The following is a 27776-nucleotide window of genomic DNA, read 5'->3' on the forward strand; positions in this document are numbered from 1 at the left end:
CGAGCTTCCTCATTCAGTAAATAGGTAAAGCACGGAGGGAGGAACAGGTAATGTTTGTTGGATCAAATGGTAGAATATTAAACACGCAGCTCATATTCAAACAGAGAAACAAGCTGCCATTTGCGGTGTCGGGAAGTGGCTGGTAACTGTACCAAGGTCTGAAACATGGCATGGTTAAAACCCCCAGCTGTGTGCACGTTTTAGACTTCATTATTGTCATTTCATCACTAGGCCTCTAAATTAACAATCACAACACCAGTGAGAATAAACAGCATGGAAGGAATAGTTCAAAGTCAAAATGAATATCTCTAGAGTTTACTGCATTGCTATAGTTAATCACAGCAGTGATGCCACTTGTGGGATCCCTCATCCCTCTCTCCGCGCTTCCAACCTTTTATTTCTATTTTAATCTTTGAGAACAGCCCTTTTTCAGGTTATAAATTTAGATTAAATGTAAACCAATTGAAGTAAATTGCCAGACTTTACAAGGCTTGTGCCCTGTCGTGAATCTGGTCAGAAGCACTGAAATCAGCATTTCTTTCCGCTAGTTCTAAAACCTCTGTCTGGGAGTTGACGTTTAGACACTTGACTATATAAAACAAATTCCCGCAGGTCATCTCTGTACTAATGTTGATGAGGATAGGTTAACGAGCTTTGATTAAAATAAGAGGATACACAAAACTTAACCTATCCTCCATTTGGAGAAGTGCAATAATTTACTCACGAGCAGGATGCATTTCCCTTTGTTTGAGATCAGTTATCCTTCAAGTGCCCCAAATGCGCATCTTTATTAATTTCCACTACAATGGAAGTGCTACTGAGACTGAACAAGTGCTCTCTCCAGTGTGCCATTAATTTATCCTTTGTTGTGATTGTATGCTTCCAGAGGAGTCCAATAAGAAATACCCATTCCCCTGCCCGACCACATACCGAACGGCTTTATCACATTATCTGGATATCACCAATCCTCCTCGCACTAATGTCCTCTATGAACTGGCACAGTACGCCTCGGACTCAAAAGAGCAAGAATTTCTCCGCAAAATGGCTTCATCCTCACCTGAAGGAAAGGTAGAGTGCACCCATGTTTATTGTGAGCCTAGTTATGAGAATGTTGAAGTGAATCTTGTTCAGACACCAATTGGGCATCTGCTTACGTGACTTTTGTGTTCTCCCTCCCTCCCCACTCTCTCTCTCTCTCTCTCTCTCTCTCTCGCTTGTGCACTTGCTCACTCTCACCATCTCTTCCAATCTCTTTATCCCCCCCCCTGTCCAACTCAAGCATTTTTTAAAAATCTGCCTTTCCTTCAGTGGCCGTGCTTTCAGCTGCCTAGGTCCTAAGCTCTGGAATTCGTTCCCTAAACCTCTCCGTGTCTCTACTTCTCTCTCGTTCTTTAAGACGCTCCTGAAAACCTACCTCTTTGACCAAGCTTCTGGTCACCTGTCCTAATATCTCGTGGCTCGGTATCAAATTTTGTTTGATAACGCTCCTGTTAAGTATCTTGGGACGTTTTACTACGCTAAAGGTGCTATATAAATGTAAGTTGCAGTTTCCCTTTCCATTCTTCTTGATCCCCCTGCATCACACATCACCTCCTCAGGTGAGGGGCAGGCAGAGGCCGTGATGCAGACATCAGCTAGTCCTGCTCTTGCACTGGGACAAATGTAACACTGCTGAGTGCTTCCCCCACCTCCTATTTATATTTTTGTTTTTAATTCTTTGTTTTTGGGGGAAATGTTGAACGCTGCACTCCACAGTACGACAAATACTCCTCATTAGGAAAACTACAGGCAGGAACCTGCTTCATGGCACAGGGTTTTAAACGTAAAGCATTCCATGCTGTTGTGCCTCCTGCAATCAGGATGTCTGTCTGGTAGTTTAGGTTAGGCTCTCTCTACATAATCCTGGATTAACCAAGGCTTTTTAAGACTGAATGAATCAGTTTTCTGATGTGTGTAATTAACCAAGGATTGTGAGAGTTCATGGAGTATGCTGATCAGGATTTCCATGAACTCTTGTTGCTGTACAACACACACAGTCCCAAGGGCAGGGTGAAAGGAAAACTGCAAATGTTTAAAATTTGCAGTTAGTCGATTTTCCTTTTATACCTTGTGTAGCATCTGGGAAATTTTACCTATTTGGCCTGGAGTGCATTTTGTCTTGATTTATGTTATGCTATTACTGTAAAGGTGAGATTCAGCTTACAAAAGGTTAACTCCCAGAAGTATAATTTTTTTTTGGATTTAACATATAAAGCCATTCAACCCGTTAATCAATATGGTTCCTGGGTGGGACCCCGAAGGAATAGACATCAAATTATGCCATTTTTGAGACGGGGAAGTTGTTGAGTACATTCCATAACAGCTCACACCCTGATACAAGAGTGTGCAATAGGGTCTTGGTTGAAGCAGGCATACAGGAGCTGACAGGACCCACACCAAGACAAAGTTATCATTCAAGGTGGTAACATTTACTGGCAGCATGGCAGGCCACTCCACCACACCAATTCAGAGACTATCAGAATACTCTCTTTCTCCCTTTCTCTCTCTCTCTGTTTCTCTTTCTCGCTCTGCGCGGCCGTCTGTCCCTCGCTCGCGCTCTGCGCGGCCGTCTGTCCCTCGCTCGCGCTCTGCGCGGCCGTCTGTCCCTCGCTCGCGCTCTGCGCGGCCGTCTGTCCCTCGCTCGCGCTCTGCGCGGCCGTCTGTCCCTCGCTCGCGCTCTGCGCGGCCGTCTGTCTCGCGCTCTGCGCGGCCGTCTGTCCCTCGCTCGCGCTCTGCGCGGCCGTCTGTCTCGCGCTCTGCGCGGCCGTCTGTCCCTCGCTCGCGCTCTGCGCGGCCGTCTGTCCCTCGCTCGCGCTCTGCGCGGCCGTCTGTCCCTCGCTCGCGCTCTGCGCGGCCGTCTGTCCCTCGCTCGCGCTCTGCGCGGCCGTCTGTCCCTCGCTCGCGCTCTGCGCGGCCGTCTGTCCCTCGCTCGCGCTCTGCGCGGCCGTCTGTCCCTCGCTCGCGCTCTGCGCGGCCGTCTGTCCCTCGCTCGCGCTCTGCGCGGCCGTCTGTCCCTCGCTCGCGCTCTGCGCGGCCGTCTGTCCCTCGCTCGCGCTCTGCGCGGCCGTCTGTCCCTCGCTCGCGCTCTGCGCGGCCGTCTGTCCCTCGCTCGCGCTCTGCGCGGCCGTCTGTCCCTCGCTCGCGCTCTGCGCGGCCGTCTGTCCCTCGCTCGCGCTCTGCGCGGCCGTCTGTCCCTCGCTCGCGCTCTGCGCGGCCGTCTGTCCCTCGCTCGCGCTCTGCGCGGCCGTCTGTCCCTCGCTCGCGCTCTGCGCGGCCGTCTGTCCCTCGCTCGCGCTCTGCGCGGCCGTCTGTCCCTCGCTCGCGCTCTGCGCGGCCGTCTGTCCCTCGCTCGCGCTCTGCGCGGCCGTCTGTCCCTCGCTCGCGCTCTGCGCGGCCGTCTGTCCCTCGCTCGCGCTCTGCGCGGCCGTCTGTCCCTCGCTCGCGCTCTGCGCGGCCGTCTGTCCCTCGCTCGCGCTCTGCGCGGCCGTCTGTCCCTCGCTCGCGCTCTGCGCGGCCGTCTGTCCCTCGCTCGCGCTCTGCGCGGCCGTCTGTCCCTCGCTCGCGCTCTGCGCGGCCGTCGCTCTCGGCGGCTCTCACTCTTTTCTCTGTCTTTGCCTCTCTCCCACTGGAGAGTCTGGGCCCGATTTTAGCACCCGGTCTCGGGTGCGTTCTCAGCAGGGGGGGCCTCTAAAATCCCGAAATCGAGGAGCGGGACCGGATCGCGCCTCGATCCCGCCCACTTCCGGCTTCCGCGCTGACGTGCGGGGGTGCGTGCGTAGCCCCCGCTGGTGGGAATCCCGCAGGCAATTAAAGCCAGCGGGGTTCCACTTGAGTGTATTTATCTAGGTATTTCAGGTCATTAAATGACCTGATTGAGCTGTTTATTTAACAAGTGTGGGATTTTACGGTGAAATGAGACTGTTTCCCATACTGGGGGAAACACTCACACTCTCAACGGACGTGCTGCAGCCAGCAGCCTGTGGCAGCTGCCAAGGTGCATTCCACAGGTGTGGGGGGGGGGGGGAGAGCCTTCACCAACGCAGGAGGACACTCCGTAACATTGGGCAACGCCTGCCCTCCACCACCCTCCTCCAAGCAAGAAGATTCACCGGCGTGGAAGTGCAACCCCTGTGCAAGGACACACTTTTCTAGCGTGCACAACCCCGCAGACCTACACCTGCCAGATGGGTGCTGCGTTGACATCCTCGGAGGACGAACAGCATGACCAGCCTCGCAGTCCACGCCGTCCGCCTCAGAGACGTGCATCCCCACAACACGGTGCTGTGGCACATCCACCTGCACAGCAGGATGGAGGGCATCCGTAGAGAGAGATGCGTCGCAGGAGGCACTACCCTCCGCACAGGGTCTACAGACCGAGGCTCAGCTTCATGGACCTCTCTGAGCAGCAATGCATACGTAGGCTCAGAGTCACTCGCCGACATCTGCAGCCTCCTTAATGACGAGCTGCTCCCGGATGGACCAAGCAGCATCTTCTTACCCGTCGCCGTCAAAGTCACCACTGCCCTCAACTTCTTCGCCTCCGGATCCTTCCAGGGTGCCACGGAGGACATCATCGGGGTCTGTCAGTCGTCTGCACACAAGTGCATAAGGCAGGTCACCGATGGGTTGTTCCGCAGGGCCCCGAACTACATCAACTTCGCCATGGATGAGCGCAGCCAGACGGAGAGGGCGGTTGGATTCCATGCTGTGGCTGGCTTCCCACGGGTGCAGGGTGTAATCGATTGCACCCACATAGCAATACGGGCACCTCCACATGAGCCAGGGCTGTTCATCAACAGGAAAGGGTATCACTCCATGAACGCCCAGCTCATTTGTGACCACCGCCAGAGATTCCTACACGTGTGCGCCAGATACCCTGGCAGCTGCCACGATGCCTTCATCCTCAGGGAGTCCACCGTCCCACCCCTATTCCATGCACCCAACACCGGCAACGGCTGGCTCCTCGGCGACAAGGGATATCCCCTGCACACGTGGCTTATGACACCTCTGAGGAACCCCATTACCGAGCTGCAGCGTCGATATAATGACAGCCACATTGCTACCAGGTCTACAATTGAGCAGGCTATAGGGCTGCTCAAGATGCGCTTCAGGTGCCTTGATCGTTCCGGGGGAGTGCTCCAATACACGCCATTCAGAGTGGGACGAATTATAGTTGTCTGCTGTGCCCTGCATAACATGGCACTACAGAGAGGGGTGCCGCTGGAGGAGGCCCCATGCACACCCGCCACCCACATTGAGGACGACAATGAGGAGGAGGAGGAGGAGGAGGAGGAAGAGGAGGAGGAGGAGGAACGACCCATGCGCCGAACACCGGCTCACCTGCGTGCTCGTCAGGCCAGGGAGGCACTCATATGCCAACGGTTCTCCTAACATCACACTGTGTGAGGCGTTCACATGCCATAACGTGCACAGACGAGGGTCCATACAGGCTCCCTCCACAGAAGAGTGGTGCCTGTACACCTGCACCCACTGTATTATGCCCAATGGGTGGGACGGGGTGGTCGTCGTCATGATGAGGCGCACGGAAGGGACATATTGCACAAGCCGCAGAATTATGGACAAGAGGTGGCAGCATTGGTGAGAAAAAGTGAGTTCATTTCGTGTTGCCATTCAAATAGTGGAAATAAAAATATAACAAATAGACAAACACCCTGGTGCAATCCCTGTGTGCTCACGGAACTTTGGGTTTTCGTTTCCTGGTACCTCTATGTGCTGCTACCCCTGTGGCTCCAGCAGAGGTGGTAGCAGGTTGCTCCTGTTCGTGCCCTGACCTGGTAGATGCTTTGGGCCGACACCCCCTGGGTTTCGGTACCCGTGAGGGCACCTCCACAGCCTTCCAGGCTGCAACCGGGGACATCCCCAGTGTCTCTGTCGTCTGCGCAGATGAGCCCTGCAAATACACCTACACCCACTCTGCAGTGGCACACTGGGTGGCATCAGTGGTGGGTCCTCATAGTGATACCCAGGAGCGGGCATTATTGCACAAACCGGACAGGATTCGTGAAGACATGGCAGTAGTGGAGCCAATATAATGTGTGATGTGAGTTGTTCTTTAATTCAATAGAAGTAACAACCATGACAAACCCTCAAACACCCTTGTGCATCCCCTTCATGCTCATGACACGTTTGCCTTACGCTGCCTACTGCACATATGTGATGCATGCCCTGTGGCTGCAGCACAGGTGGTGGCAGGTTGAGTGAGGCTGGCCGTGAGAGAGATGCACAAGAGGGTGAGTATGGGATAAAGCCATGAGATTGTATGAGGATTGGGTTGCGTGGTAGTGGCAGGGTGAGTACTCGCGAGATGAGTAGGTGCAGGTAAGATGAGGATGAGGTCTGAGTGGGTATGAGGGGTCATGTGACAGAGTAGTGTTGGCAGTGCCGAAGGAGATGTGGGGTGGGGGCAGTGATGTGGCAGGCGGAGTGTAGGGGAAAGACTACGTGTACTCACTGTGGCTGACCTACTGAGGTCATTGGTGCGCCTCCTGCACTGTATGCAGGTGGGCGATATGTTGGTGGCACAGCTGACCCCCTCTGCCACCTCGAGCCAGGCCTTCCTGGTGGCAGAGGCAGGCCGCTTCCTCCCGGCCGCCGGGGGGAAGATCTCTGTCCTCCCCCTCCTCCTCACCCCATCTAATGATACCTGGGGTGAGGCATCATTAAACTGGGAGCAGCCTTCCCCCCGGGCTGCTCCATGCTGTAATTTTTTCTGTTTGTGGCAGCATCTGTCAGTGGAGGACTGCCCCTTTAAATAGAGCGCCTCCAGCTGACAGATCTTACTGCGCATGCGCAGCCCGCCCGACGCGCAGACCAGCAGCGCAGAACCCGGAGGAGCAGGTAAGTGGCTCCAATTAGTGTGTTGCCTGCTACGATCGCGCGGGCAACCCACTGCTGGCCTACCCCCCGGGAACCCGCACCCCTGGTAAAATCGGGCCCCCTGACACTGAACCTGACAGAAAATCTAGACCAGATCTGATTTTTCTCTGATGATACATACCCCATGGTTACTGGTGTGATTGATATTTGTCGGCTCAGTAAAATGCAGGGCATTTTACTGCCTGTGTTTATAGTCCTGTCCATTTTTTAAATAGCATATTGTGGCAGTACTTGTGGTATGTTCTGTCTCCTCACAGGTCAGGAAAATCTGTGCTGGTAAATGCTTAAAGGAGCAGCATCTGATTGGAGCGTGAGGTAGTCTCTTCACTCTCTGTAGTAAGGATGTTTGTGTCCTGTGTTTCAGTTACATTACCTCAAATGGGTGGTGGAAGACAGGAGGAACATTCTGGCCATCCTGGAAGACTTGCAATCTCTCCACCCTCCCATCGACCATATCTGTGAGTTGTTGCCACGGTTACAGGCCCGCTACTATTCTATTGCTTCATCTTCAAAGGTGAGTCTTGCCAAGAGGCACTGCCAATTGAATGATGTTTATGTAAAAACATAATGGCTCTCAAAGCTATTAATGTGTATAAACCACTTACAATATGATATTGATTGCTGTATAAAGAAACAGATCGGCAATTTTAAAACTTCAGCTCAAAAAAAAGACTAGATTTATTCGGTGAATGTTCTTTGCTTTCTCGATGAATTCCGATTGCACCGTCTGGTCAAGTGTCACTGAACTGAGCCTGAACGGGGAGGGGGAAGCTGAATTAATGTCAACTGTTGCAACTATTAACCTAGTCTGTGCATTTTAATTTTGCTCCATCATACTGGGCACCTCAGTCCCTCTTCAGTGATGCTGTCGGAACTAAGTTTGATTTTGTTTTATTAAACAAATAGTAAAAAGCAAACTGATCATTTTGTAACAGTTCAGTTTTTTAAAGGAATTCTTTATTCAAGTTGAATCAAATGCTAGCCAAATAGCTTGGTGTTATAAATAACCTAGAGTTCAGTACTAAAATTTTACTGCAAATTTGCAACTAACTACTTCCTTAAAGTAAGACTGACAAATTGTGTCACAGGACTAGAAGTCGAATGTTGTTCAAAATTCAAGGGAGGGAATGTCTGGAAAAGTGCCTTCTGTTGAAAGTGTTGATGTAAAATATCGAACGCTGTGTGTTGCCTTGATTTCCCGCCCTAATGTATACCCTGCTTTGGCCTGAGCAGAGTGAGGTCACTGAAGCTGAGGGAGGAGCTGTTGCCTGCATTCATAAGGGGTCAGGTTTGGCTCGGTGGGTAGCGTACTTGCCTCTGAGTCAGGAGGTTGTGGGTTCAAGCCTGACTCCAGAGACTTGAGCACATAATCTAGGCTTTCTCTCCAGTGCAGTACTGAGGGAGTGCTGCACTGTTGGAGGTGCCATCTTTTGGATGAGATGTTAAACCGGGGCCTTGTCTGCCTCCTCAAGTGGACCTAAAAGATTCCATGACACTATTCGAAGAGGAGCAGGGGAGTTCTCCCCGGTGTCCTGCCCAATATTTATCCTTCAACCAACATCACATTGCTGTTTGTGGGACCTTGCTGTGAGCAAATTGGCTGCTGCGTTTCCTACTTTACAACAGTGACTACACTTCAAAAAGTACTTCATTGGGCGCTAAGAGCTTTGGGGAATCCTGAGGTCGTGAAAGGTGCTATTTGATTGCGGGTTCTTTCTTTCTTCTTTTAATGGGGACTGGACTTTGCGAGTCAATCTGATGCCACCAGACCTCCAGGAAAAGATACCAGTTTGTGAGGCACCTTTTGTTACTGTTGGTACCAGGTGTACCTCTCTTATTTAAAAGGATGTCCAACAAAACAGGAGAAGTTAGAAGAAAAGATGACTCGGCCGTGCCTGGTCCTCAAGGGCAGGGGAAGAAACAGAGCTCACTGATCGCACAAAGCAGTGCCAGTCTTTGGACTTTGCTGCCTGAAGGATCGGGGCACCTGCCTCGTTCCAGGGGGTAACGTGGGGAGATGTGGAAGAAAGCTCCTGTACACCTCACCTGGTGTTCTTTGGGCTTCCAGCCCCAACCATGCCATATAGGATCGGACAGAGAACCAGAATCCCTACCCAAACCTAGCTTGCATAGAGAGCTGGCAATTAGCCTTGGCCATCATTCTGTGAAAAAAGAGCCTGAGGCAAGATGAGATTTTTTTTAAGCAGCAAATTGTTATGATCTGGAATGCACTGCCTGAAAGGGTGGTGGAAGCAGATTCAGTAGTAACTTTCAATTGGATAAATACTTGAAGAGGAGAAAATTATAGGGAGATGGGGAATGGGACTAATTGGATAGCTCTTTCAAAGAGCCGGCCCAGGCACGATGGGCCAAATGGCCTCCTTCTGTGCTGTAAGATTCTATGTACCGTCACCATTACAAGGATCTAGCTGCCAGTGTTTTTTGTACAGAATTTATTCAGTTATACCAACTGAAATTACCCGGGGCACCAGAGCTTCTCTATTTTCTTGCATTTTCATATTTTGCGGACTGATATGTCACACTGCACTAAGGGGAAAACATAAATTTACCTGGCAGCGAGTTAGTGTTTTATGATTTGGTAGCAGCCTTGTAACGTCTTCTGTTATTATTATTAAATTGTTTAAAAAGTGTGTTGTGTTTTAGGTTCACTCTGATTCAGTTCATATCTGTGCAGTTGTGGTGGAGTACGCATCTAATACAGGCCGCGTCAACAGAGGCGTGGCGACAACCTGGCTACGGAACAAAGTGCCGACTGATAACGGCCACAAGTCCACTGCCCCAGTGTACGTACGGAAGTCCCAGTTCCGGTTGCCCTACAAACCCAGTACGCCCATTCTCATGATTGGACCCGGCACCGGCGTCGCTCCCTTTATTGGGTTTATTCAGGAACGAGCCTGGCTGAAGCAGCAAGGTAAAGGAGCAAAACAATACTTCTAACATTTGCAGGAGCCTGTTGGTTCAGCAGCAATGTGTAGTGATCCTGACATTTCCCCCTCTTTTCCCCCACCTTTAGCTCCCTTGAGATGTTGCTCCTGGTTCTTTCCCTAATGCTGTTCCATCTCTGTCGAGATATGGTCCCATCACAATCAGTATATAACCAGGTTCTTGCAAGGTTTGCTTATGGAGCTCTCCCTTTTGGGGATTCTGGTTAGATTATTTTAATCTTGCACTGCCTTGGCACCAGGCCTTGAGAACATTTGTCCTTTTTGAATCTATTCATTTCTGTTTTTTAAAGTTTATGTGTCAACTTGGCTGAGTTGGTAGCTCTTGCTCCTGATTCAGAAAGTTATGCATTCAAGCCCCACTCTAAAATTGGAGCACGTGATCTAGACTGGGATTCCACTGCAGGACTGAGGGTGTGCTGCATCGTCAGAGGGACTGTCCTTGGGGGAGATATTAAACTGAGGGATGCATCTTTTGGTGGACATGAAAGATCCTATGGCACTATTCGAAGGAGACCCGGGAGATCTCCCCATGTCCTGGCCAACATTCCTCCCTCGATCAGCAACACCAAGAACAAATTAGTTGATCATCTCATTGTGGTGTGTGGGATCTTGCTGTGTGCAGAATGGCCGTCGTGCATACACACTGCATTTCACAAAGTAGTTTGTTATACGAAATACTGTGTGATGCTTCTGAGAGGTATGATACAGTGCTAAATAAAGTCATCTTTAACTGAATCTAGTCACCAGCTTGGCACCAGCTATGAAGTTATTTTCATGTTACATTTAAATATATATCGTAATAATTTGTTTTGGAAATTTCGGTACAGAGAAGGCCATTCAGCTCATTGTGCCAGAGCTGGCTCCCCCTATTAGAACTGTCTGCTCTAATTCCATTCCCTTGCTCGTTCCCCACACGATTCCATTTTTTCCTCCAAATATTTGTCTAATTTCCCACTTAAATACTGGTTTGAAATGTTGTGACATATAATCAGATACTTTTTGTTGATCATGTGAGGGATATCCATGCCAAGGAGTGAGACACTGCTCCACTTTTCCTGTACCTACCTCACTTACCTCTTTGCCTTTCACATCTTGGCTTACTCCTCTTCTGCCTGGGCTGATCTGACCCACCCCCACCCACTGTCGCTTGCTCTCTACTGCGATTGTTGCTATTGCTGCTGCTCACTTTGCTGCCTCTTCCTTCATCATGTGTCCATCGTTCCTCAGCGTTGGAACCCTCAGAAGCTTCAAGTTTTCTTTACCTGTCCTCCAGGCCTAGGAAGTTTAAGACTGTTTCTTCATTGGTCTAAATCCACCAATCAGAGAGCAGCTGAGCCCAGACCGGACCTGGTTTGGCAGGGGGGGGGGGGCGTCAAGGTGGGTCTTCATAATTCCCGAGTTCCCAGAACCAGTGCAGTTTCATTTGCCATGCTGGCATTGTCTCCCAACAAAAACTGTAGGCTTTCCAAACTCCATCATGGAACATAAGCCACAGGGGTGAATGTCTGAACATTGTTTTGGATAGTCAAAGCTGAAAACAGCAATTGATACTAGCTCAATTGCTAAATTTAAATCTGAGATAGATAGCTTTTTGGCAACCAAAGGTATTAAGGGATATGGGCCAAAGGCGGGTATATGGAGTTAGATCACAGATCAGCCATGATCTTATCAAATGGCGGAGCAGGCATGAGGGGCTGAATGGCCTACTCCTGTCCCTATGTTCCTATAAAACAGTCGGTTCCGCCCAATCCAAACTCCATCTTTGCAGACTCGCACCAACTGAAGAAGCTCAGGGTTCTGATTTGGACTTGGGTTCAAGATTTTAAGATTGCCGGGAAAAATAAAGATGATTCTCACGAATTGGCCAGCTGGGTTAAGGTGACCTGTAGCTGACAGCTCTAGAATACATCCTCACTGTGTTACAATTGAGACTTATCACTCTGTCTCCTAGAGCAGTAGGATGTCACAACACAGGAGCAGGCCATTCTACCTTGTCTTTCTGACTCTGGGACCTGGGTCTAAATCCTGCCCTCACTGATGAGACGAGTATCTCCAGGAGAGTTAAGGAGTCCGAGAATGTTACACCTCAGAAAAGCGCCATTCTGTCCATCAAGTCTGCGCAGCGTTTTTCTCCATGAGCCACCTAGTCTAATCCCACTTTCCTACTCTATCCTTGTACCTTTTGATATTCTTCTTTTTCAATCTAATTCCCTGATTGCAACTCTTTCTTCCCCCTCACTCCCCCCCCCCCCCCCCCCCAAACAAGATCTCAAAACTATGAAAGTTCTTGCATTCCTCAGTCTTTCTTTCCTCCTAGAGTCAGCAGGCTTTCAAAATCAAGTTTGGTGTGATCTAACCAGCACTACTTGATTTTCTCATTTATCTTGCTCTTCAACCTCTGTGGCAGCTTGCACTGTGAGCCTTGGCCCTTTACCTAGGTTCCTAGTTGTGACCTTAGAATATTTTTTGATAAATCCTATTCCTGTACAGCTTAATCTAAATTGGTTATTTATTTCAGCCATCTCCTTTCAACTGTAAAAATTCCAAACTGACCTTTGCCTGGAGAGTTGTATAACCAGAAGCGATTGTGTTGGTGGAATAAGAGACCATCACACTTTGTTTTACAGGGAAGGCGGTTGGAGAGACTGTGCTGTACTCCGGCTGCCGTCACCGGGACGAGGACTACCTGTATCGGGAGGAGCTGGAGCAGGCTCAGAAGGATGGTGTCCTTACTCAGTATAATGTAGCGTTCTCCAGAGACCAGGCCGAGAAGGTGAGCCAGTGGGGATCCGAGCTAGGGCCATAATATACAACCTAGCCTTGCATGAATTTCTCCCCCACACCGAGAAATGCTGATATTCCATAATTACAATTTAATAATAAGTGCCTTGCGATACCATGCTTGGAAACTCTGACTTTATTTTAGGGATTTGAAATCCAGCCTGCAGAGATAAATGAGGAACATATTATTTCATGTTTAAAGATCCTGATGAAATGGGTCCTTCAGGTTTAACAGAAATATTTAACCAGCGTTTGGGTATTAATGAGCAAAGTTCAATCCCTGAGGCTTTACTCAGTACCGCCAGTGGCCATACTGTTTCTAACATGAGCTGGATATCCACTGCCTCAAGTGGAACTTTATTGAAGTCTATAGACACTACATCATTGGGCATCCCAACATTGACTTTGCTGTTGAAGGCAGATAACCCACAGCAGTACAGGAAAACAAGTCATCTGAATGATGTATCCCTCAAGTGTTGATTAGGCCAGTGCAATTTGACATTATTGCATTCCGATTGTGTGCTTCCTGTAAAATTAAACACTTTAATGAGAAAATCAATTTGCTTGAAAGCTGTTTTGGAAACATTGGAAATGTGGCACACTTTCCCTGCAAATTCCTCCTTGGCTGTTGCAGGAATCGAGCCTTCCTGAAAAATCTCTTGACTGTAAAACTTCAAAATCTTGGAGTATGAATATAATCTGTCAATCCGTTGGATACAAACCTCTGTCACACATGGGACATGTCAGTGGGAAATACACTTCACAATCAACGCATCTCATTTGTTTTTTGTTTTAAATTTTATTTTAAAAATTCCACCAGCTAAGTTTGTGAGTTAATTGTGTAGTGTTGATTCTTCAGCCCCTCCCATTTACCAACCATCCCAAATAAAAGGCTGCAGAGGCTGGAAGTTCAGAGCAGATCAGTCAGCATTTGAAAAGAGCAAAGACATGTCAACATTTCACACTTAACCCTGACAAAGATGCTAACTGATCTGTGTGTTTCCAGTATTACTTGTCACCACTTCACTTGCTTCCCTTGCTGATGTGTCCATGCAAAGGCCACTCTTCAATCAACCACAAGGAGGTGCACAAGAGCAGTTTGGACAAAAAACATGACAAAACAGACTCGGACAAGGACAGACCTTATAGTCTTGCATCAAATGACTGGCAAAATAATGGAATCGGTAGTTAGGAACAAACTTGATGCTTATCAATGACAGCCAACAATGTTTCAGAAGAGGCAGATCGTGCCCGATTAAACTCCGTTTTTTTTCTTGAGGAAATGATGTTGGGATGCAGTGATGTAGTGTATTTAGACTTCAGTAAAGCTCCACATGAAAGGTTTTAGGCAGTGAGTATCTGAGGTAAAACTTGAAGATGGATAAGGAATTGATTAAAAGAGAGAGATCAGTGGCTACTCACTGATGCACATTGGAAACAGTAGGGACCCTAGCACCAATCCCTGGGAAGTACTGATTAGAGCTACATTCAGAAGCCCAATGCAAATTGGTCAAATTCACAAATGGGACCATTTTATTTTGGGGCGGCGGCAGGGGAGAGGTCAATCGAGTCTGATGGAACAGCCAAGAATTATGGCAGTTAAAATTCAATATAGATAAATACAAGGTGTTACACATTGGAAGAAAAAGAAAATTGGGAGATGTACTTGGTGAAAGGTCTTGATCTAGCTCGGGGGGAAGCTGAGAGATCTGGGAATGATGCTCAATACTTGTTCTGTCACTGCAGAGCAGCAATCAAAAAAGTGAACACAATGCTGAGCTATGCTGGCAAATCAGTAGAGTACAAGTCTGAGGCCGTCATGCTGAGGCCGCATCAGTTTTGGTAAATGAGGCACAAGGGAGACATTCAAGTTCTTGAAATGGTGCAAAGAAGGGCCATGAGGCAGGTGCCTAGTATCAGAGGATTGAGTTATGGAGAAGAGATCAGAAAAACTTGGACTCTTAAGGGGCAAATGAGAGGGGACCTTCTAGGGGTACATAAGATACTATGTGGAATAGAAATGGTTAATCCTGAGCATTATCCCCAGGTAAGCCATCGTTGTAAAACAAGGGGGCATGGGCAGAAGTTAATGAAAGGCAAGTTCAGCACTGATGTCGGGAAGCACTTCTTCACACAGTGAGATAATAGCCCTAAACCTTGTCGCCTCTCTGCTCCTTTAAGACTCTCCTTAAAACCTACCTCTGTGATCAAGTTTTTAGCCGCCTGTCCTAATATGACCTACTTTGGCTCAGTGTCGATTTTTGTCTGATAATGCTCTTGTGAAGCACCTTGGGATGTTTTCCTACATTAAAGATGCTATGTACGTGCCAGTTATTGTTGCTGGAGTGCCCCTCCGGGTAGGGTAGTGGAAGAAAAAAGTTGAATGAGTCAAGAGGTGGATGCTGTGATGAGGAGGGGTCTGTAGGCTTCAATGGAAGGATGAGCCAAAGGGGCCAATGGCCTCCTTCATCTGTACACTTGAGATTTCAGGTGATTCATTTTTTTTCCTTCTCATCAACCCCCAGGTGTATGTCCAGCATTTGCTGAAGAAAAATAAAGAGCACGTGTGGAATCTGATCCAGAAGGAGGGTGCACATATCTACATTTGTGGGTAAGTGAAGGGCACAGTGGGAATTGCAGCTCTTCACTTGTCATACACAAAAGGGAATGTTACTCAGAACTGCATTGCTCATTTATCAGTTTTAATTGGAGAAATGAGGAAGAACGTGTTTACTCCCGGTCTTTCACGTTTCAATGGAAAATACATCTGACAGCTCTTAAACCAAAGACCAGAAAATGCTGGAAATGAAAAGCAGGTCAGTCAGCAGCTGGGAGAGAAAAGCAGGCCACCGATTCAGGTCCGACCAGAAGATTACCTCTACATTTCCTGTTTTTTGGGTTCAAATTTCCAGGGCTCGTGATTTAGTTTTACCCCTACATGGGGCTATTGAGTGCTTGTTTGGCCTCGGTAGTGAGAGGTGTGGAATTTCAAGAAACATTTACTTTGACTCCAACCGTGATATGTAGATTCTGATGTAGTTGGAAAGCCTTCCTCTGCATTGGAAGTCTGGTATTGCAGCGCTCATTGGCAACGAGGCGGTTCTCAGAGTGTGCCAGAGGACACCAGCGCCCCTCCGTGCTCATAACTTTTAACTCCAGTCCCTAAATGGCCTTTTCTCATTTCATATTTGTCCGTTCTTGACATAGAATAGAATCACAGCATCTTGCAGCACTGAAGGAGGCCATTCGTGCCTCTGCCGGCTTTTTGAAAGAGCTGTCTAATTTAGTCCCATACCCCAGCTTTTTCCCCATAACCCTGCAAATTAATCCTCTTCAAGTACGTGTCCAATTGCCTTTTGAAAGTTACTATGGAATCTGCTTCCACCACCCTTTCAGGTAGTGCCTTCCAGATCATAACAACCCTCTGTGTGAAAAAAAAATTCTCTTCATTTCCCCTCTAGTTCTTGCTAATTATTTTAAATCTATGACCTCTGGTTACCGACCCACTTGCCAGAGGAAAATGTTTCTCCCTATTAACTCCTCATAATTTTGAATACCTCTATCAGGTCTCCCCTTAACCTTCACTGCTCTAAGGAGAACAATCCCAGCTTAGAGTCATAGAGTTATACAGCACGGATAGAGGCCCTTCGGCCCATCGTGTCCGCGCCGGCCATCAGCCCTGTCTACTCTAATCCCATATTCCAGCATTTGGTCCGTAGCCTTGTATGCTATGGCATTTCAAGTGCTCATCCAAATGCTTCTTGAATGTTGTGAGGGTTCCTGCCTCCACAACCCTTTCAGACAGTGAGTTCCAGACTCCAACCACCCTCTGGGTGAAAAAGTTCTTTCTCAAATCCCCTCTAAACCTCCCGCCTTTTACCTTGAATCTATGTCCCCTTGTTATAGAACCCTCAACGAAGGGAAAAAGCTCCTTAGTATCCATCCTATCTGTGCCCCTCATAATTTTGTACACCTCAATCATGCCCCCCCTCAGCCTCCTCTGCTCCAAGGAAAACAAACCCAATCTTCCCAGTCTCTCTTCATAGCTGAAGTGCTCCAGCCCTGGTAACATCCTGGTGAATCTCCTCTGCACCCTCTCCAAAGCGATCACATCCTTCCTGTAGTGTGGCGACCAGAACTGCACACAGTACTCCAGCTGTGGCCTAACCAGTGTTTTATACAGCTCCATCATAACCTCCTTGCTTCTCCAGTCTCTCCACATAACTGAAGTCCCTCATCCCTGGTGGTATCCTGGTAAACCTTTCCAAGGCCTTGACCTCCTCCCTAAAGTGCAGTGCCCAGAATTGTACACTATACTCCAATTGAGGCCTAACCGGTGATTTGTAAAGGGTTAGCATGACTTCCTTGTTTTTGTATTCAATGCCCCTATTACAAAGCCAAGTGTCCCATACGCTTTCTTAACCTCCTTATCATCTTGCTCTGCCACCTTCAAAGGTTTGTGAATATACACCCCCAGGTCCCTCAGCTCTTGCGCCCCCCCTCCCCCCCACCGCCCTCAAAATAGTACCATTTAGATTATAGTGCCTCTCCATGTTGTTCCTCCCAAAGTCCATCACTTCACACTTATCCACATTAAATTGCATCTGCCATGTGTCTGCCCATTTCACCAGTCTGCCTAAGTCCTCCTGAAGTCTGCTACTATCCTCCATTATTTACTACATTGCCCAGTTTTGTATCATCTGCAAACTTTGAAATTGTACTCCCTATACCCAAGTCCAGGTCATTTATATATAACAAGAAAAGCAATGGTCCTAATATCAATCCCTGGGGACCCCACTGCATACTTCTCTCCAATCAGAAAAACATCTGTTCAATACTACTCGCTGCCTCCTATCCCTTAGCCAATTACATACCCAAGTTACCACGATCTCTTTAATCCCATGTCCTTCTATTTTCTGAATAAGTCTAAAATGTTTTACTTTATCAAATGCCTTTTGAAAGTCCATATATACATCTACTGCACTACCTTCATCAATCCTCTCTGATACTTCATCAAAGAACTCAATCAGGTTAGTCAAACACAATTTGCCTATAACAAATCTGTGCTGGCTGTCCCTTATTAACCCATGCTGCTCCAAGTGAGAATTAATTTTGTTCTTTAATCTTTTTCCTAGCTCCTGAAACTCTGCCTGAAGGACCTCAACCCTTTTCCTACCTATGTCAGTGGTTCCAACATGGACCATGACTTCTGGCTGTTCCCCTTCCCCTCGCAGATTGTCCTGCATCCATTCAGTGATATCCTTTACCCTGGCACCAAGGAAGCAACACCCCATTCGGGACTCAAGTATGCAGTTGCAGAAATGCCTGTCTATCCCCGACTATCGAATCTCCTATAATAACTGCATTGCTACACTTTCTTGCGCCCCCTGTGCAGCCGAGTCTCCCACAGGGCGTGGATTTGCTCCCGACTGCACTCCTCCAAGGTCTCATCAACCTCGCTGGTATTCAACACTGAGTGCCACACTCCCAGGGGATGTTCTTCACCTTGTTAAATTCTTTATTGTAACTTTGTTTTCAAACCCATTGCATGTGAATGTTCGCAGCTCCCCTCAATAGGGAAATCCAGCCTAAAACCAGCACAAAATTACAATGCTGCTGTACCAAAAAATGACTAACATTTTAATTCCTCCCCCCCCCACAAGATGATACTGACCACATTGGGTCCAGTTCCAGTCGCGTGCTCTGTTTCCTTGCTGAAACACCACTCTTGATTGGTGGGCCCAGACAGTAAACGGCAACAGGCTATTTGACCGTGGACTGCATCACATTGAAGCCTGATTCTGCCTTCAGACAACATCCATGAGTGGTCACAGGATAGTAATCAGCAAGAGGAACCCTCACTGATTCTTTTTACCTTCTAGCCCGTGTCGTGAAGCCAGTTGTAGCTCCCCAATTGGGTTCTCGACACCTCCCTTCGGTGATTCCCCTCTCCTTCCTTTGGTTTCTCTTTGCTTGTTGCAGAGGAATGGAAAGACGAACCTTTCCCCTGCCTCACTCACTACAAGGTACAGGATGGTGGTCTTGAGTATCTCGTTTTCATGCACACCCTCTTTGACGATGGTTCTTGTCACTGCTCACACCTCTCGACAGCCTGGCCGAGCTTAGGCACTCGCCAGCTGGAGGGAAATTGTAAACACGAGGTACAGACTTACCATCCTGTTGACAACTGACCCCATGAGCAGCTCATTTTTCCAACAACTTCCCAATAACATTGATCTTGAAACCTTTACCTGAGTTTGACTGGTGAAAAGAGACACTGGCTGCACATCATTGGTGTGTTCAGGGGGCAGGCTTAGTCATCAGAATATAAGGATTTTTAGAAGTACGAATCAACAACTAGGCCCAGTAACCCTGCGCCCCCCCCCCCCCCCCCCCCAAAAAAAAACTACTTTCCTTTCTAGCTCCTAGTTTGTAACATTGTTTTATATACTAAGAGCAGGGGAGTTCTCCCCGGTGTCCTGGCCAATATTTATCCCTCAACCAACATCACTGAAACAGATTATCTGGTTATTATCATATTGCTGTTTGTGGGACCCTGCTGTGTACAAATTGGCTGCCGTACTGCCCTACATTTCAACAATGGCTACATTTCAAAAATACCTCTGGCTGTAAAATGCTTTGGGATGTCCTGAGGTCGTGAAAGGCCCCATATAAATGCAAGTTCTTTCTTTCAGTGATGCAAAGAACATGGCAAGAGACGTCCAGAACGCATTCTACGAAATCGTGGCCGAGCTGGGAGAAATGACACACACGCAGGCAGTTGATTATGTCAAGAAACTAATGACAAAAGGCCGTTACTCTTCCGACGTCTGGAGTTAAAATGGAAACGAGGGGAGCAGTAAGCTTCCTGCGCTGCGTTGTGCATGTGTACGTTGAGGGGTGAATGACATATCAGTGGTTTCCAGCTGGTGACCTGCACCAGTCAATGCAAGGGATCTTTAAAGTTAAACAGCGAGGCAATGATTCTTAAAAAAAAATGATAAAATATCCAGGAACGGTTTGTGGGAAATAACTTTGCGCTTTACTAAATACTGTACTCTTCATCAGTATTGATGCTAATATTTTACATTAGACACTTTACATTGCTGTCTTTTAAAAGTTATTCAGAATTACAAATCCCCTATTCCAGAAGAATTCTTTTTTAAAAAAAACTATTGTAAAGATCAGCTGCAGCATATCATAGCAAAACTCCCAAGTTTGAATATAGACTGGGGCATTTCCCATTATTTGTCTTGAGTTAATTTTTTTTTAAAGTCTCAAAGAAAACATGAACTATATTGCAGGGAAAAATCAGCTTGTGACATTGAAAACAGCACCAGGTTTTCTGAGGAATGGATCATTTCATACAGATTTGATCAGCCTTTTTATTTACTCTGCTTATAATCACCTTTTATATCCTTTGATTCAGTGTTTTTTGAGTTGAGAAAAATCCTTTGAGTTCAAGACACATACTGCTTTTCTTATACAGTTGGCAAAGCTTTGGTTTGACTCCATATAACCGTAACACAGCAGAGAAATGTACAGAAGCAAACGTGTGAATTTACAGTGTACTTCGATCTAACAACCTTAATCTAGCTCCAGACACTAATGTGGGATGGTTACCTCTGACGCACTGGGTATCCTCAGCAGCTTGATGGGATTAAGGATTTTCCTTTTGGAACTTTGTTTTTAGGAAGTGGCGGAAGTCATTATAATACAAGAGTTTATAAATCACACAGGAACTAAGTCTGCGACAAGCAAATAAAATATTCGATCCAAAATTTAAACTAGAGTGCCTGTATGCAGGCAATGTAAATCCAGTCACCTGATGGGACATGGAAGCAAAAATACAAGATTGGATGTTATGAATCTCTGTGTTAGCCCCCACTGCCAGGTTAAACTGCTGCATAGTGAATAAGGGAATATTGTGATGCTACAAGTGTTTTAGTAGCAGAAGCTGTCCATTCAGCAGACTGGCACTCAGACAGATCTCTGCGGCTTCGTTTCCAGAGAGCAACTTAGTCCCAAGTCCGGGCTTAAAAAATAAATAAAATGGAAACCGGAAAATGCTAGAAATACACAGCATTTGAAGGTTGGTGTTTCGGACGCGCACAGTTCTGATGAAGTTCTATGCCTGAAACCTGTCCCTTTCTTTTTCACAGATGCTGACGGACCTGCTGTGTATTTCCAGCATTTTCTGTTATTTTAGATTTCCAACCTCTGCAGTTTTTGCCTTTGAAATATGTTCCTATAAAAATCACTGAGTGAACAAATCCCTAATCATTGAGGGGGGATGAAGTGCGATCACCCCCTGAAAATGGGTCAGGTTATCTTTCAATTACTAGGTATATTTTTCACTTGGATTTTTTTTTTCTTGGCAGTAATGAGGAAGCCCAAGTTTTACAAGAAGTTCTTTGTTATATTGCAACTTAACTTGTGTCGTGCACATAATTTGTTGCTGCTGAGCACATCAACAGAGGCAATAACCTACAAGGCCCAAGTTTATAAGTAGTTTTCATTACTTATGAAAGCCTTTCCAGAGATTGTTTTTAAGAATTGAATCCTAAAGCAAAGCTAGGACATCAAAATAAGTTGGAGTTTTTTTTGTCCCATTTTGAAATTACATAGAATTTACAGCCCAGAAACAGGCCATTCAGCCCCAAATAGTCCATGCTGGTGTTTATACTCCACAAGAGCCTCCTCCCACTCTTCTTCATCCAACCCTTTACCTTTGCTCTCTTGTGGTCTTTCTCAGGCCACATATTCTGCAGCTGAGGGAGAAGGTAGGTGATACTGCCATTGGGACTTTACCAATGCTGTTTGTGAGCTGATCGCTGGGAGATCTGACACAAGGTCCTGGGTAACGAGCTCTATTTTTCTGTGTTTTTATTTTCTTTTGCTTTCGCTCTGGTTAGTGCCTATCCTCTACTCAACCCCTTCTCTGACTCAGAACTCGCAGAACTAACACCCTGCACCACAGCCTCTCATCTTGTCTGCTTAGTCTCTCCAAAATGGCAAGTTGTTGGCTTCAGTCTTTTAGTTTGGTGCATCAGCCCCGCTGGAGTTTCATTAGGTCCAAATGGAAAGAAGTCCTTAATAATGACTGATTTGGGACACTGCTGAAACTAAGGATGGTGTTGACTGAAGGTGATATTTGAACTTAGTATTTCTTGCTCAGGCATCTGATGAAATCATTGGGAAGTGTGAATGGATACTGTGAATTCTGAATGTAACCAGTGCCTCAGTCCATGAGCATCCATTCAATTTAAGTAGAAATGATTGAATACCAGTGTACAACCATTTAACTGGGGATTTTTTTATGATTAAAACATTATTTGCTTTCATAATTTTTGGCCTTGTGATGCATTACAGGATCTTTCTCCACCTTCAGAAAGAAGCTGTTTCTGATCTAAGTTTAGGGTTGGTGGGGTGGTTGGTTTGCAATTTGACAGGGTAACCATGCACTCATAGGCAGTTGAACTGAGGTATCAGTTGACTGAAATCCCCAAATAACGCTCTAAACTTCCCTCGCTTGTTCTAGTCGAGCACTTTAACTTTCCCTGTGCTGCTAGCCTGTTTTTAAAAAAAAACCTAAAAGCAAACCACTTGGAACACTCTGGTGTGGATTGCTAAATAACCGAATGCTCACTGACTCAGAAGCTACACCCTCCCTTTGGTTTGGATCGTACTGCAATCCTTAGATGTTCATAAGTGTGTGCCTTGCACTAATGTCTCTCATTGTAGATCAGGCTTTGTAATGTGATTCATGTTAATGAACTAAAAAAGTCAGCTGTTTGGGTGGTTTTTCAGCGTAGCAGAACCTTACCCAGTTGTATTTGCGTCACCATGCGGGCATTCTGTTAAACTTCTGCCATGTGTAGTAGGATCTTTTGGAGCTCAAGAAACTCCGACAGCCATGTCTTACATGGTGCCTTAGTCCCATTGTTCACTCCTGTACATTGATACTTTTACACATTCTACACTTGGCAGACTCTGATTAATAGGTGCTATTGTTGATTAGCTTAAATCTAAGATGGCTATCTCTGAAAAAAAATGACCAAAAAAATGAATGAGCTATTTTACGGTTTCTGATTTCTGCCTCCTTCCAGGCAAGAGCTACAAAACTTTTCAGTTTTACTTGAATGAAGGAAGTGGTCAAGTTTTCCAAAGCATAATAACAAAAAATAAAACAACTTGATGCAGTTCCTGCCCAGTATAAATGTGAATTCAGCAGCTGAATTCTGTGGTGGTTTTTTTTAAACTTCATTGTGTTCATTTTGAGCAAATTCAATGTACAAATGCAGCACATTTCATCATTGTTTGAAATAGTTGAATGTTGTCAACTGAACACCATGTCTGATCCGCTATGAACTTGAGAGTAGAATTATATGCAGCAGTTACTGTACATAGAACAGACCCAGATGAAGCTATCCCCTGCACTTTGAAGGGAATGTGCTGCTTGGTGGCTATTACACAAGAATCCTTCTCAATATGAGTTAACAAGAATGTAGAAAAACATGCATGTTAGAGCTAGAAATAGGCAGCGCTCCCCAGGTAATAATTGATGCCAACTCTTTCCTCTTCCTCAAAAGCAACTTTCAAAAGTCAAATTAGGAAAATTAAGGAAAAAAGTGCTGGACCAAAACCCAAATCAATCAACCGAGTTACAGAAACTGACACAAGACACTAATGAATTGGGAGGAAGTTACCTGATACAGGTTATGAGACAGACACATTGGGAGGGGATACCTGCAGAGACTGGACATGAAATGAGCACAAGGAAGCGACTGTGCCTCCTGCCGGTAATCTTTGCAAAAAGATCGGTGCAAATATAGGATGGGAAAGCCTATCATACTTGTGCCAACTGTTCTGCCAAAATGACCAGCAGGAGGACTTTCACCTTGGTGCAGTCAAATTCAAGTCAGCAGTGGATTGTGACATAAAAACAGAAAATGATTGAAATACTCAGCAAGTCAGGCAGCATCTGTGGAGAAAGAAACAGAGCTAACGTTTCAGGTGGATGACCCTTCATCAGAACGGACTATTGTCGAAAAGAACTTAATTACCTATTATACACAATGCATTAACTCCAAACACTTAATTCAGACAAGTAAGAATTTATTAAGAAACTTGTACAAGTTGGAAGCTGTGTCCAAGCAATGGTTGGAACCACCTCTTCGCTGAGCAGATGAAATGGTGAACTTTTATACGGTTCAATTAGTAATGTCTGTCCATCATAGAATATGGCCGTACATGTACACTCTCATTGGTCAAGTGGTTAGTCAATCAAAAATAGGGAACCTAACCTTTTTGGTTCCCATGCCTGTTCAACATCACGAGACAATGTCTAGGGGAAAGTGGCTTTCCCCTAAGAAAGTGTTTTTATTATCAGTTTTGTACTCAGTCTCAAGGCTATATGGTCATTCATTTCTGCTAGTCAGACAGTTATCTCATAAGCAGACAATAGCTCTTCTGTGTGTCTTTGCTGGGAACCGAACATAAGCGTTCTATTGTATTCAGCTGGTCAGCTAACATGGTCAACTTATTCCATCATGCTTTGCTTCTTTTATGGTTCAGTATTTCTACATTAATATGGTCAGCTTTATGGTTTAAGTGTATTAGAAAGTCAATTTAGTCAGTCAAAGCTTATAGTTTTCCACATCATGACAGGAGCTCGATGTATTCAGCAGCTTTGTGACCCTAACTGCACGATATCTCAAACGCTCTGAGGCGCAGCTTGTAGATAACCGGCACCTCTTGTGTTAAATATAAATACACTTCATGTTTTTTTAAAACTTATATATTTGAATACTTGGATTTGTTTCTCTCCCTCTATATAATATAATTTTCTATTCCTTCTTATCGACCTGGTACCTGCAGCTAGTAGGATGGGCAGACTGTCTGTTCCCTGACTGTTCCCACTGGCACTTGTAAACAGCCACCAGGAGGTGCCAGAGAAAATTCTGACCCCTTGCTTCTCCTCAGTCCCACCCTGCTCCATATGCTCAGATTGGGAAGTAAGCAAGGTGTTTTTTTTATATAAGTAAAATCTGAGAGCTTGTGGTCTTTTATATTTTGAGCTCTGTCTATTGAACAATGGTCTCTGCACTAAGTTCTGGTTCTGTTGGGTCACATTTCTGTGGCTTAAACGTGCGATTGTTTAACTAGTCAGTTGTCGGTAAGTGCTCTACAATGCTAATTGTTTTCCTCCTACACCATCATTTTAACTTAAAAGCCTCTGGACGTTTGGTATTCCCTAACCCTGTTGTGCCTTTTACAAAGACCCAGCATTTTAGGTTAGATGAAACGCCTGAATGGCCTCAGCTGGCATCAGCCATGGACTAGGCTTCTACACTGGCTTGGCATCTGTTTCTGTGCTATATGCCAACTCAAAGCAACCAGTCTTTAAACAATATAGTACTGCCTGAGTAGTTCTAGTCACCTTAACAGAGCAATGCAATATTTCTTTCACGTTTAGATGGTGGGACATTTGCAGGATTGTACGCAGTATGTATTCAAGGGCTGGGCTGCCACGATCCTGCTCTAATCTGTAATGTAGCAGTTTCCCCCTTTTGAACTGTCCACAGGTAAAGGATCTGGGTACACCCATCTGATCATTTAGCAGATAGGTCAAACCCTGCAATTAAATAAAGAGGGGGGGACAGTCCAAAACAAGGGCCTGGTCTATGTAAAAGAGATACACGTATATAACTGGGAAGCATTCCATGGAAGAGGGAAGATGGATGATATTTTTAATTTGCCTTTTAGAAGGTGTGACCAGCATTAGTACTTCTAATATGTAATTTTGAGTGGAGATCAGGCCCTTCTCTATGGATGAGGGAAAATCTGAAGGCCAGTCATCCCAGACCTGCTATAATCCAAGTGAAAGGAATGTAGGCAGCAGGCTGGGGCCAGGAGTTGCCAGCCCTATTAGCTGTAATTGATGTTGCCCTGAGAACAGGACTGCACCATTGCAGCAAAAACAAATTAATGAAGTTAACTGAGGCTGTAAATTCTTCACCTCTTTAAATCAGCCAGTGTACACAGCACTTCATACAGTGCCTTGACTTTTTGCAAATACTGTGTACGTAGATGACCCTGGCTGATTGGCTCTGATTTCCTTGTAAAAGGGGCAAGGTTAGACACTTGTTTGATTTATATGCTGCAATATGCACAATACTTAGCTTAAATTAAAGATGCCAACTTGATGGACTGCATTGCATTGCCGGTCATTCTGGTTCCTTCTGTTGCCAATTTTGAAAGAACTGGGGAAGCTGCACGTACTCACTGGCCAGGCTCCAGCTTGTTTCCTCTTTTTCCTCTAATTACTTACACTTCTCGTTCAGCTGTTAAGTGTGCTGCCTATACTAGCGTGCCAGCTGGAGGTGTTTATACATATCGTCAAATGCATTCTTGTGGCTCCATATGTAATGTGGAATTCTAGATGCTTGTTTGACCTCAAATTCATTAACTTTTCTATAGAAAGTTGCTAATTGATGTACAAATCACATTTTTATGAAAGGAATATTGCAAAACCTTTTACAGTGAAATAACAAATAAATTTTGGGTTGTTCATACTCTCTCTTTAGGTGACCACAACACCCCTCTCAAACTTTCTAATCTGTTCCCTAGAATGAATACAGTACTGGTCTCCCTCTCTCTCTCAATCTAATGTCCCTGATTAAATTTTCACACTCGTCCTGTTCTGGTTCCTAATGGTCTTACAATTTTTGTTCAATGTCTGTGGATCTGTCATCATGCAATTTGTCTTCAAAAACATTAAACGATTTACAAAAATGCAGACTTTCTTCTCGATTGTTCATCCAGAGATTGGGACACTGTAATCTGCCTCACCCACAGCTCGGCAGTTACCAGAGGGCTGCCACTGCCTATGGACCGATATCAGCACAAGCCGTGGCATTCTAAAAAGGAGACAATAAGGCGAGGATGTTGCATATTATGGATGAGCTGATTACCAGTATCCATCATTGTATTAGTGCTTTTTTTTTAATGTACTTGGCCAGGAATACACTCCAGCCCCAGTCTTAATATGGAAAATATACCATTTTAATGAAAATACAGATTCCTTGCTAGGTTTAACAAGCAATTTCCCCTTCTTTGGCTTCTATTTGGAACTAGGCATTAATTAAATGGTCAAATCAAAATGAGAAGCCACTGTATCCAGCTAAGAACTACTTGGAGGGGAACCTGGACAACAAAGGGTAGGTCTATAATGAAGGTTTGTAACTGCATACCGAAACTAAAGTCACTAGCAAAACAACCTTCCATGGATGGGATTTTAAATTGCACGAATTCAGGTTTAAATGGGGTACTCATTAATTTTTGTAAAACCGAATTGAGAACTAACAAGTCTGTCTAACCACAATTTGCAGATAGCCGTTAGGCAATGGGATAGTAAGAGGCTGTCTCCTGCTGAAAAACACATTCCACTTGGCCTCAGGGGTGAAGTCAGGAAGCCCTTCTTCACACAAAGGGTAATGGAATCTGGAATTCTCTCCCCCAAAATGTTGAGTCAATTGAGATTGATAAGATTATTGTTAGGTAAGGGTTATGGAACCAAGGTGGGTAGATGGGAGTTAAGATACGGATCAGCCATGATCTAATTGAATGGCGGAACAGGCTCAAGGGGCTGAATGGCCTACTCCTGTTCCTATGCTCTTCCCTTCAAAGAGGGCGTTACTATCGTCACTCATGTCACTCACAAAGTAATAAAAACAAGTGTAGCCACAAGAGCCTGTGGAGGGCTATACCAAAAGTCATCGCCCTGGCCCTGGCATGGATTGGTCGTGGTGCAGCAGCTTAGACCAGTGTTTCCAAACATTTTTTCTCATGACTCAGTGGAAGAAAAACACTTACCCCAGGCACCCAAAACAGTATCTTCTGACTAGAGTTTTCATAAAATCACAATAAAGGGCAATACATTTACCTCTTCACTTGAAGTAGTAACTAAAATTAGACATTGCCATTACCTGAAAAACATTTTAAATACAGTTCAAAAATAAGATCAGGTTGAATTTCACTTAATGTGAGGGGTGGGGCTGCCTGTTGTTCATGATCTCGTTCCAATCTGGA

General features: G+C 45.8%; 1 protein-coding gene across 2 annotated transcripts in view; it reads left to right on the forward strand.

The window, feature by feature from the left end:
- Positions 1-26480, forward strand: part of porb (P450 (cytochrome) oxidoreductase b) — a 103978-nt gene extending 77498 nt beyond the window's left edge. For both annotated transcript variants that reach the window (XM_068007995.1, XM_068007996.1), the window contains exons 11-16: positions 887-1068; positions 7301-7450; positions 9601-9868; positions 12530-12675; positions 15209-15294; positions 19379-26480. In XM_068007995.1, coding sequence (XP_067864096.1) covers positions 887-1068; positions 7301-7450; positions 9601-9868; positions 12530-12675; positions 15209-15294; positions 19379-19523 — 977 coding nt within the window. In that variant the 3' untranslated portion in view covers positions 19524-26480. The remainder of the gene's footprint in view (positions 1-886; positions 1069-7300; positions 7451-9600; positions 9869-12529; positions 12676-15208; positions 15295-19378) is intronic.
- The last annotated feature ends 1296 nt before the right edge of the window (positions 26481-27776 follow it).

This window comes from Heptranchias perlo, chromosome 28 (genome assembly GCF_035084215.1).
Source record: "Heptranchias perlo isolate sHepPer1 chromosome 28, sHepPer1.hap1, whole genome shotgun sequence".
Lineage (NCBI taxonomy): Eukaryota > Metazoa > Chordata > Chondrichthyes > Hexanchiformes > Hexanchidae > Heptranchias > Heptranchias perlo.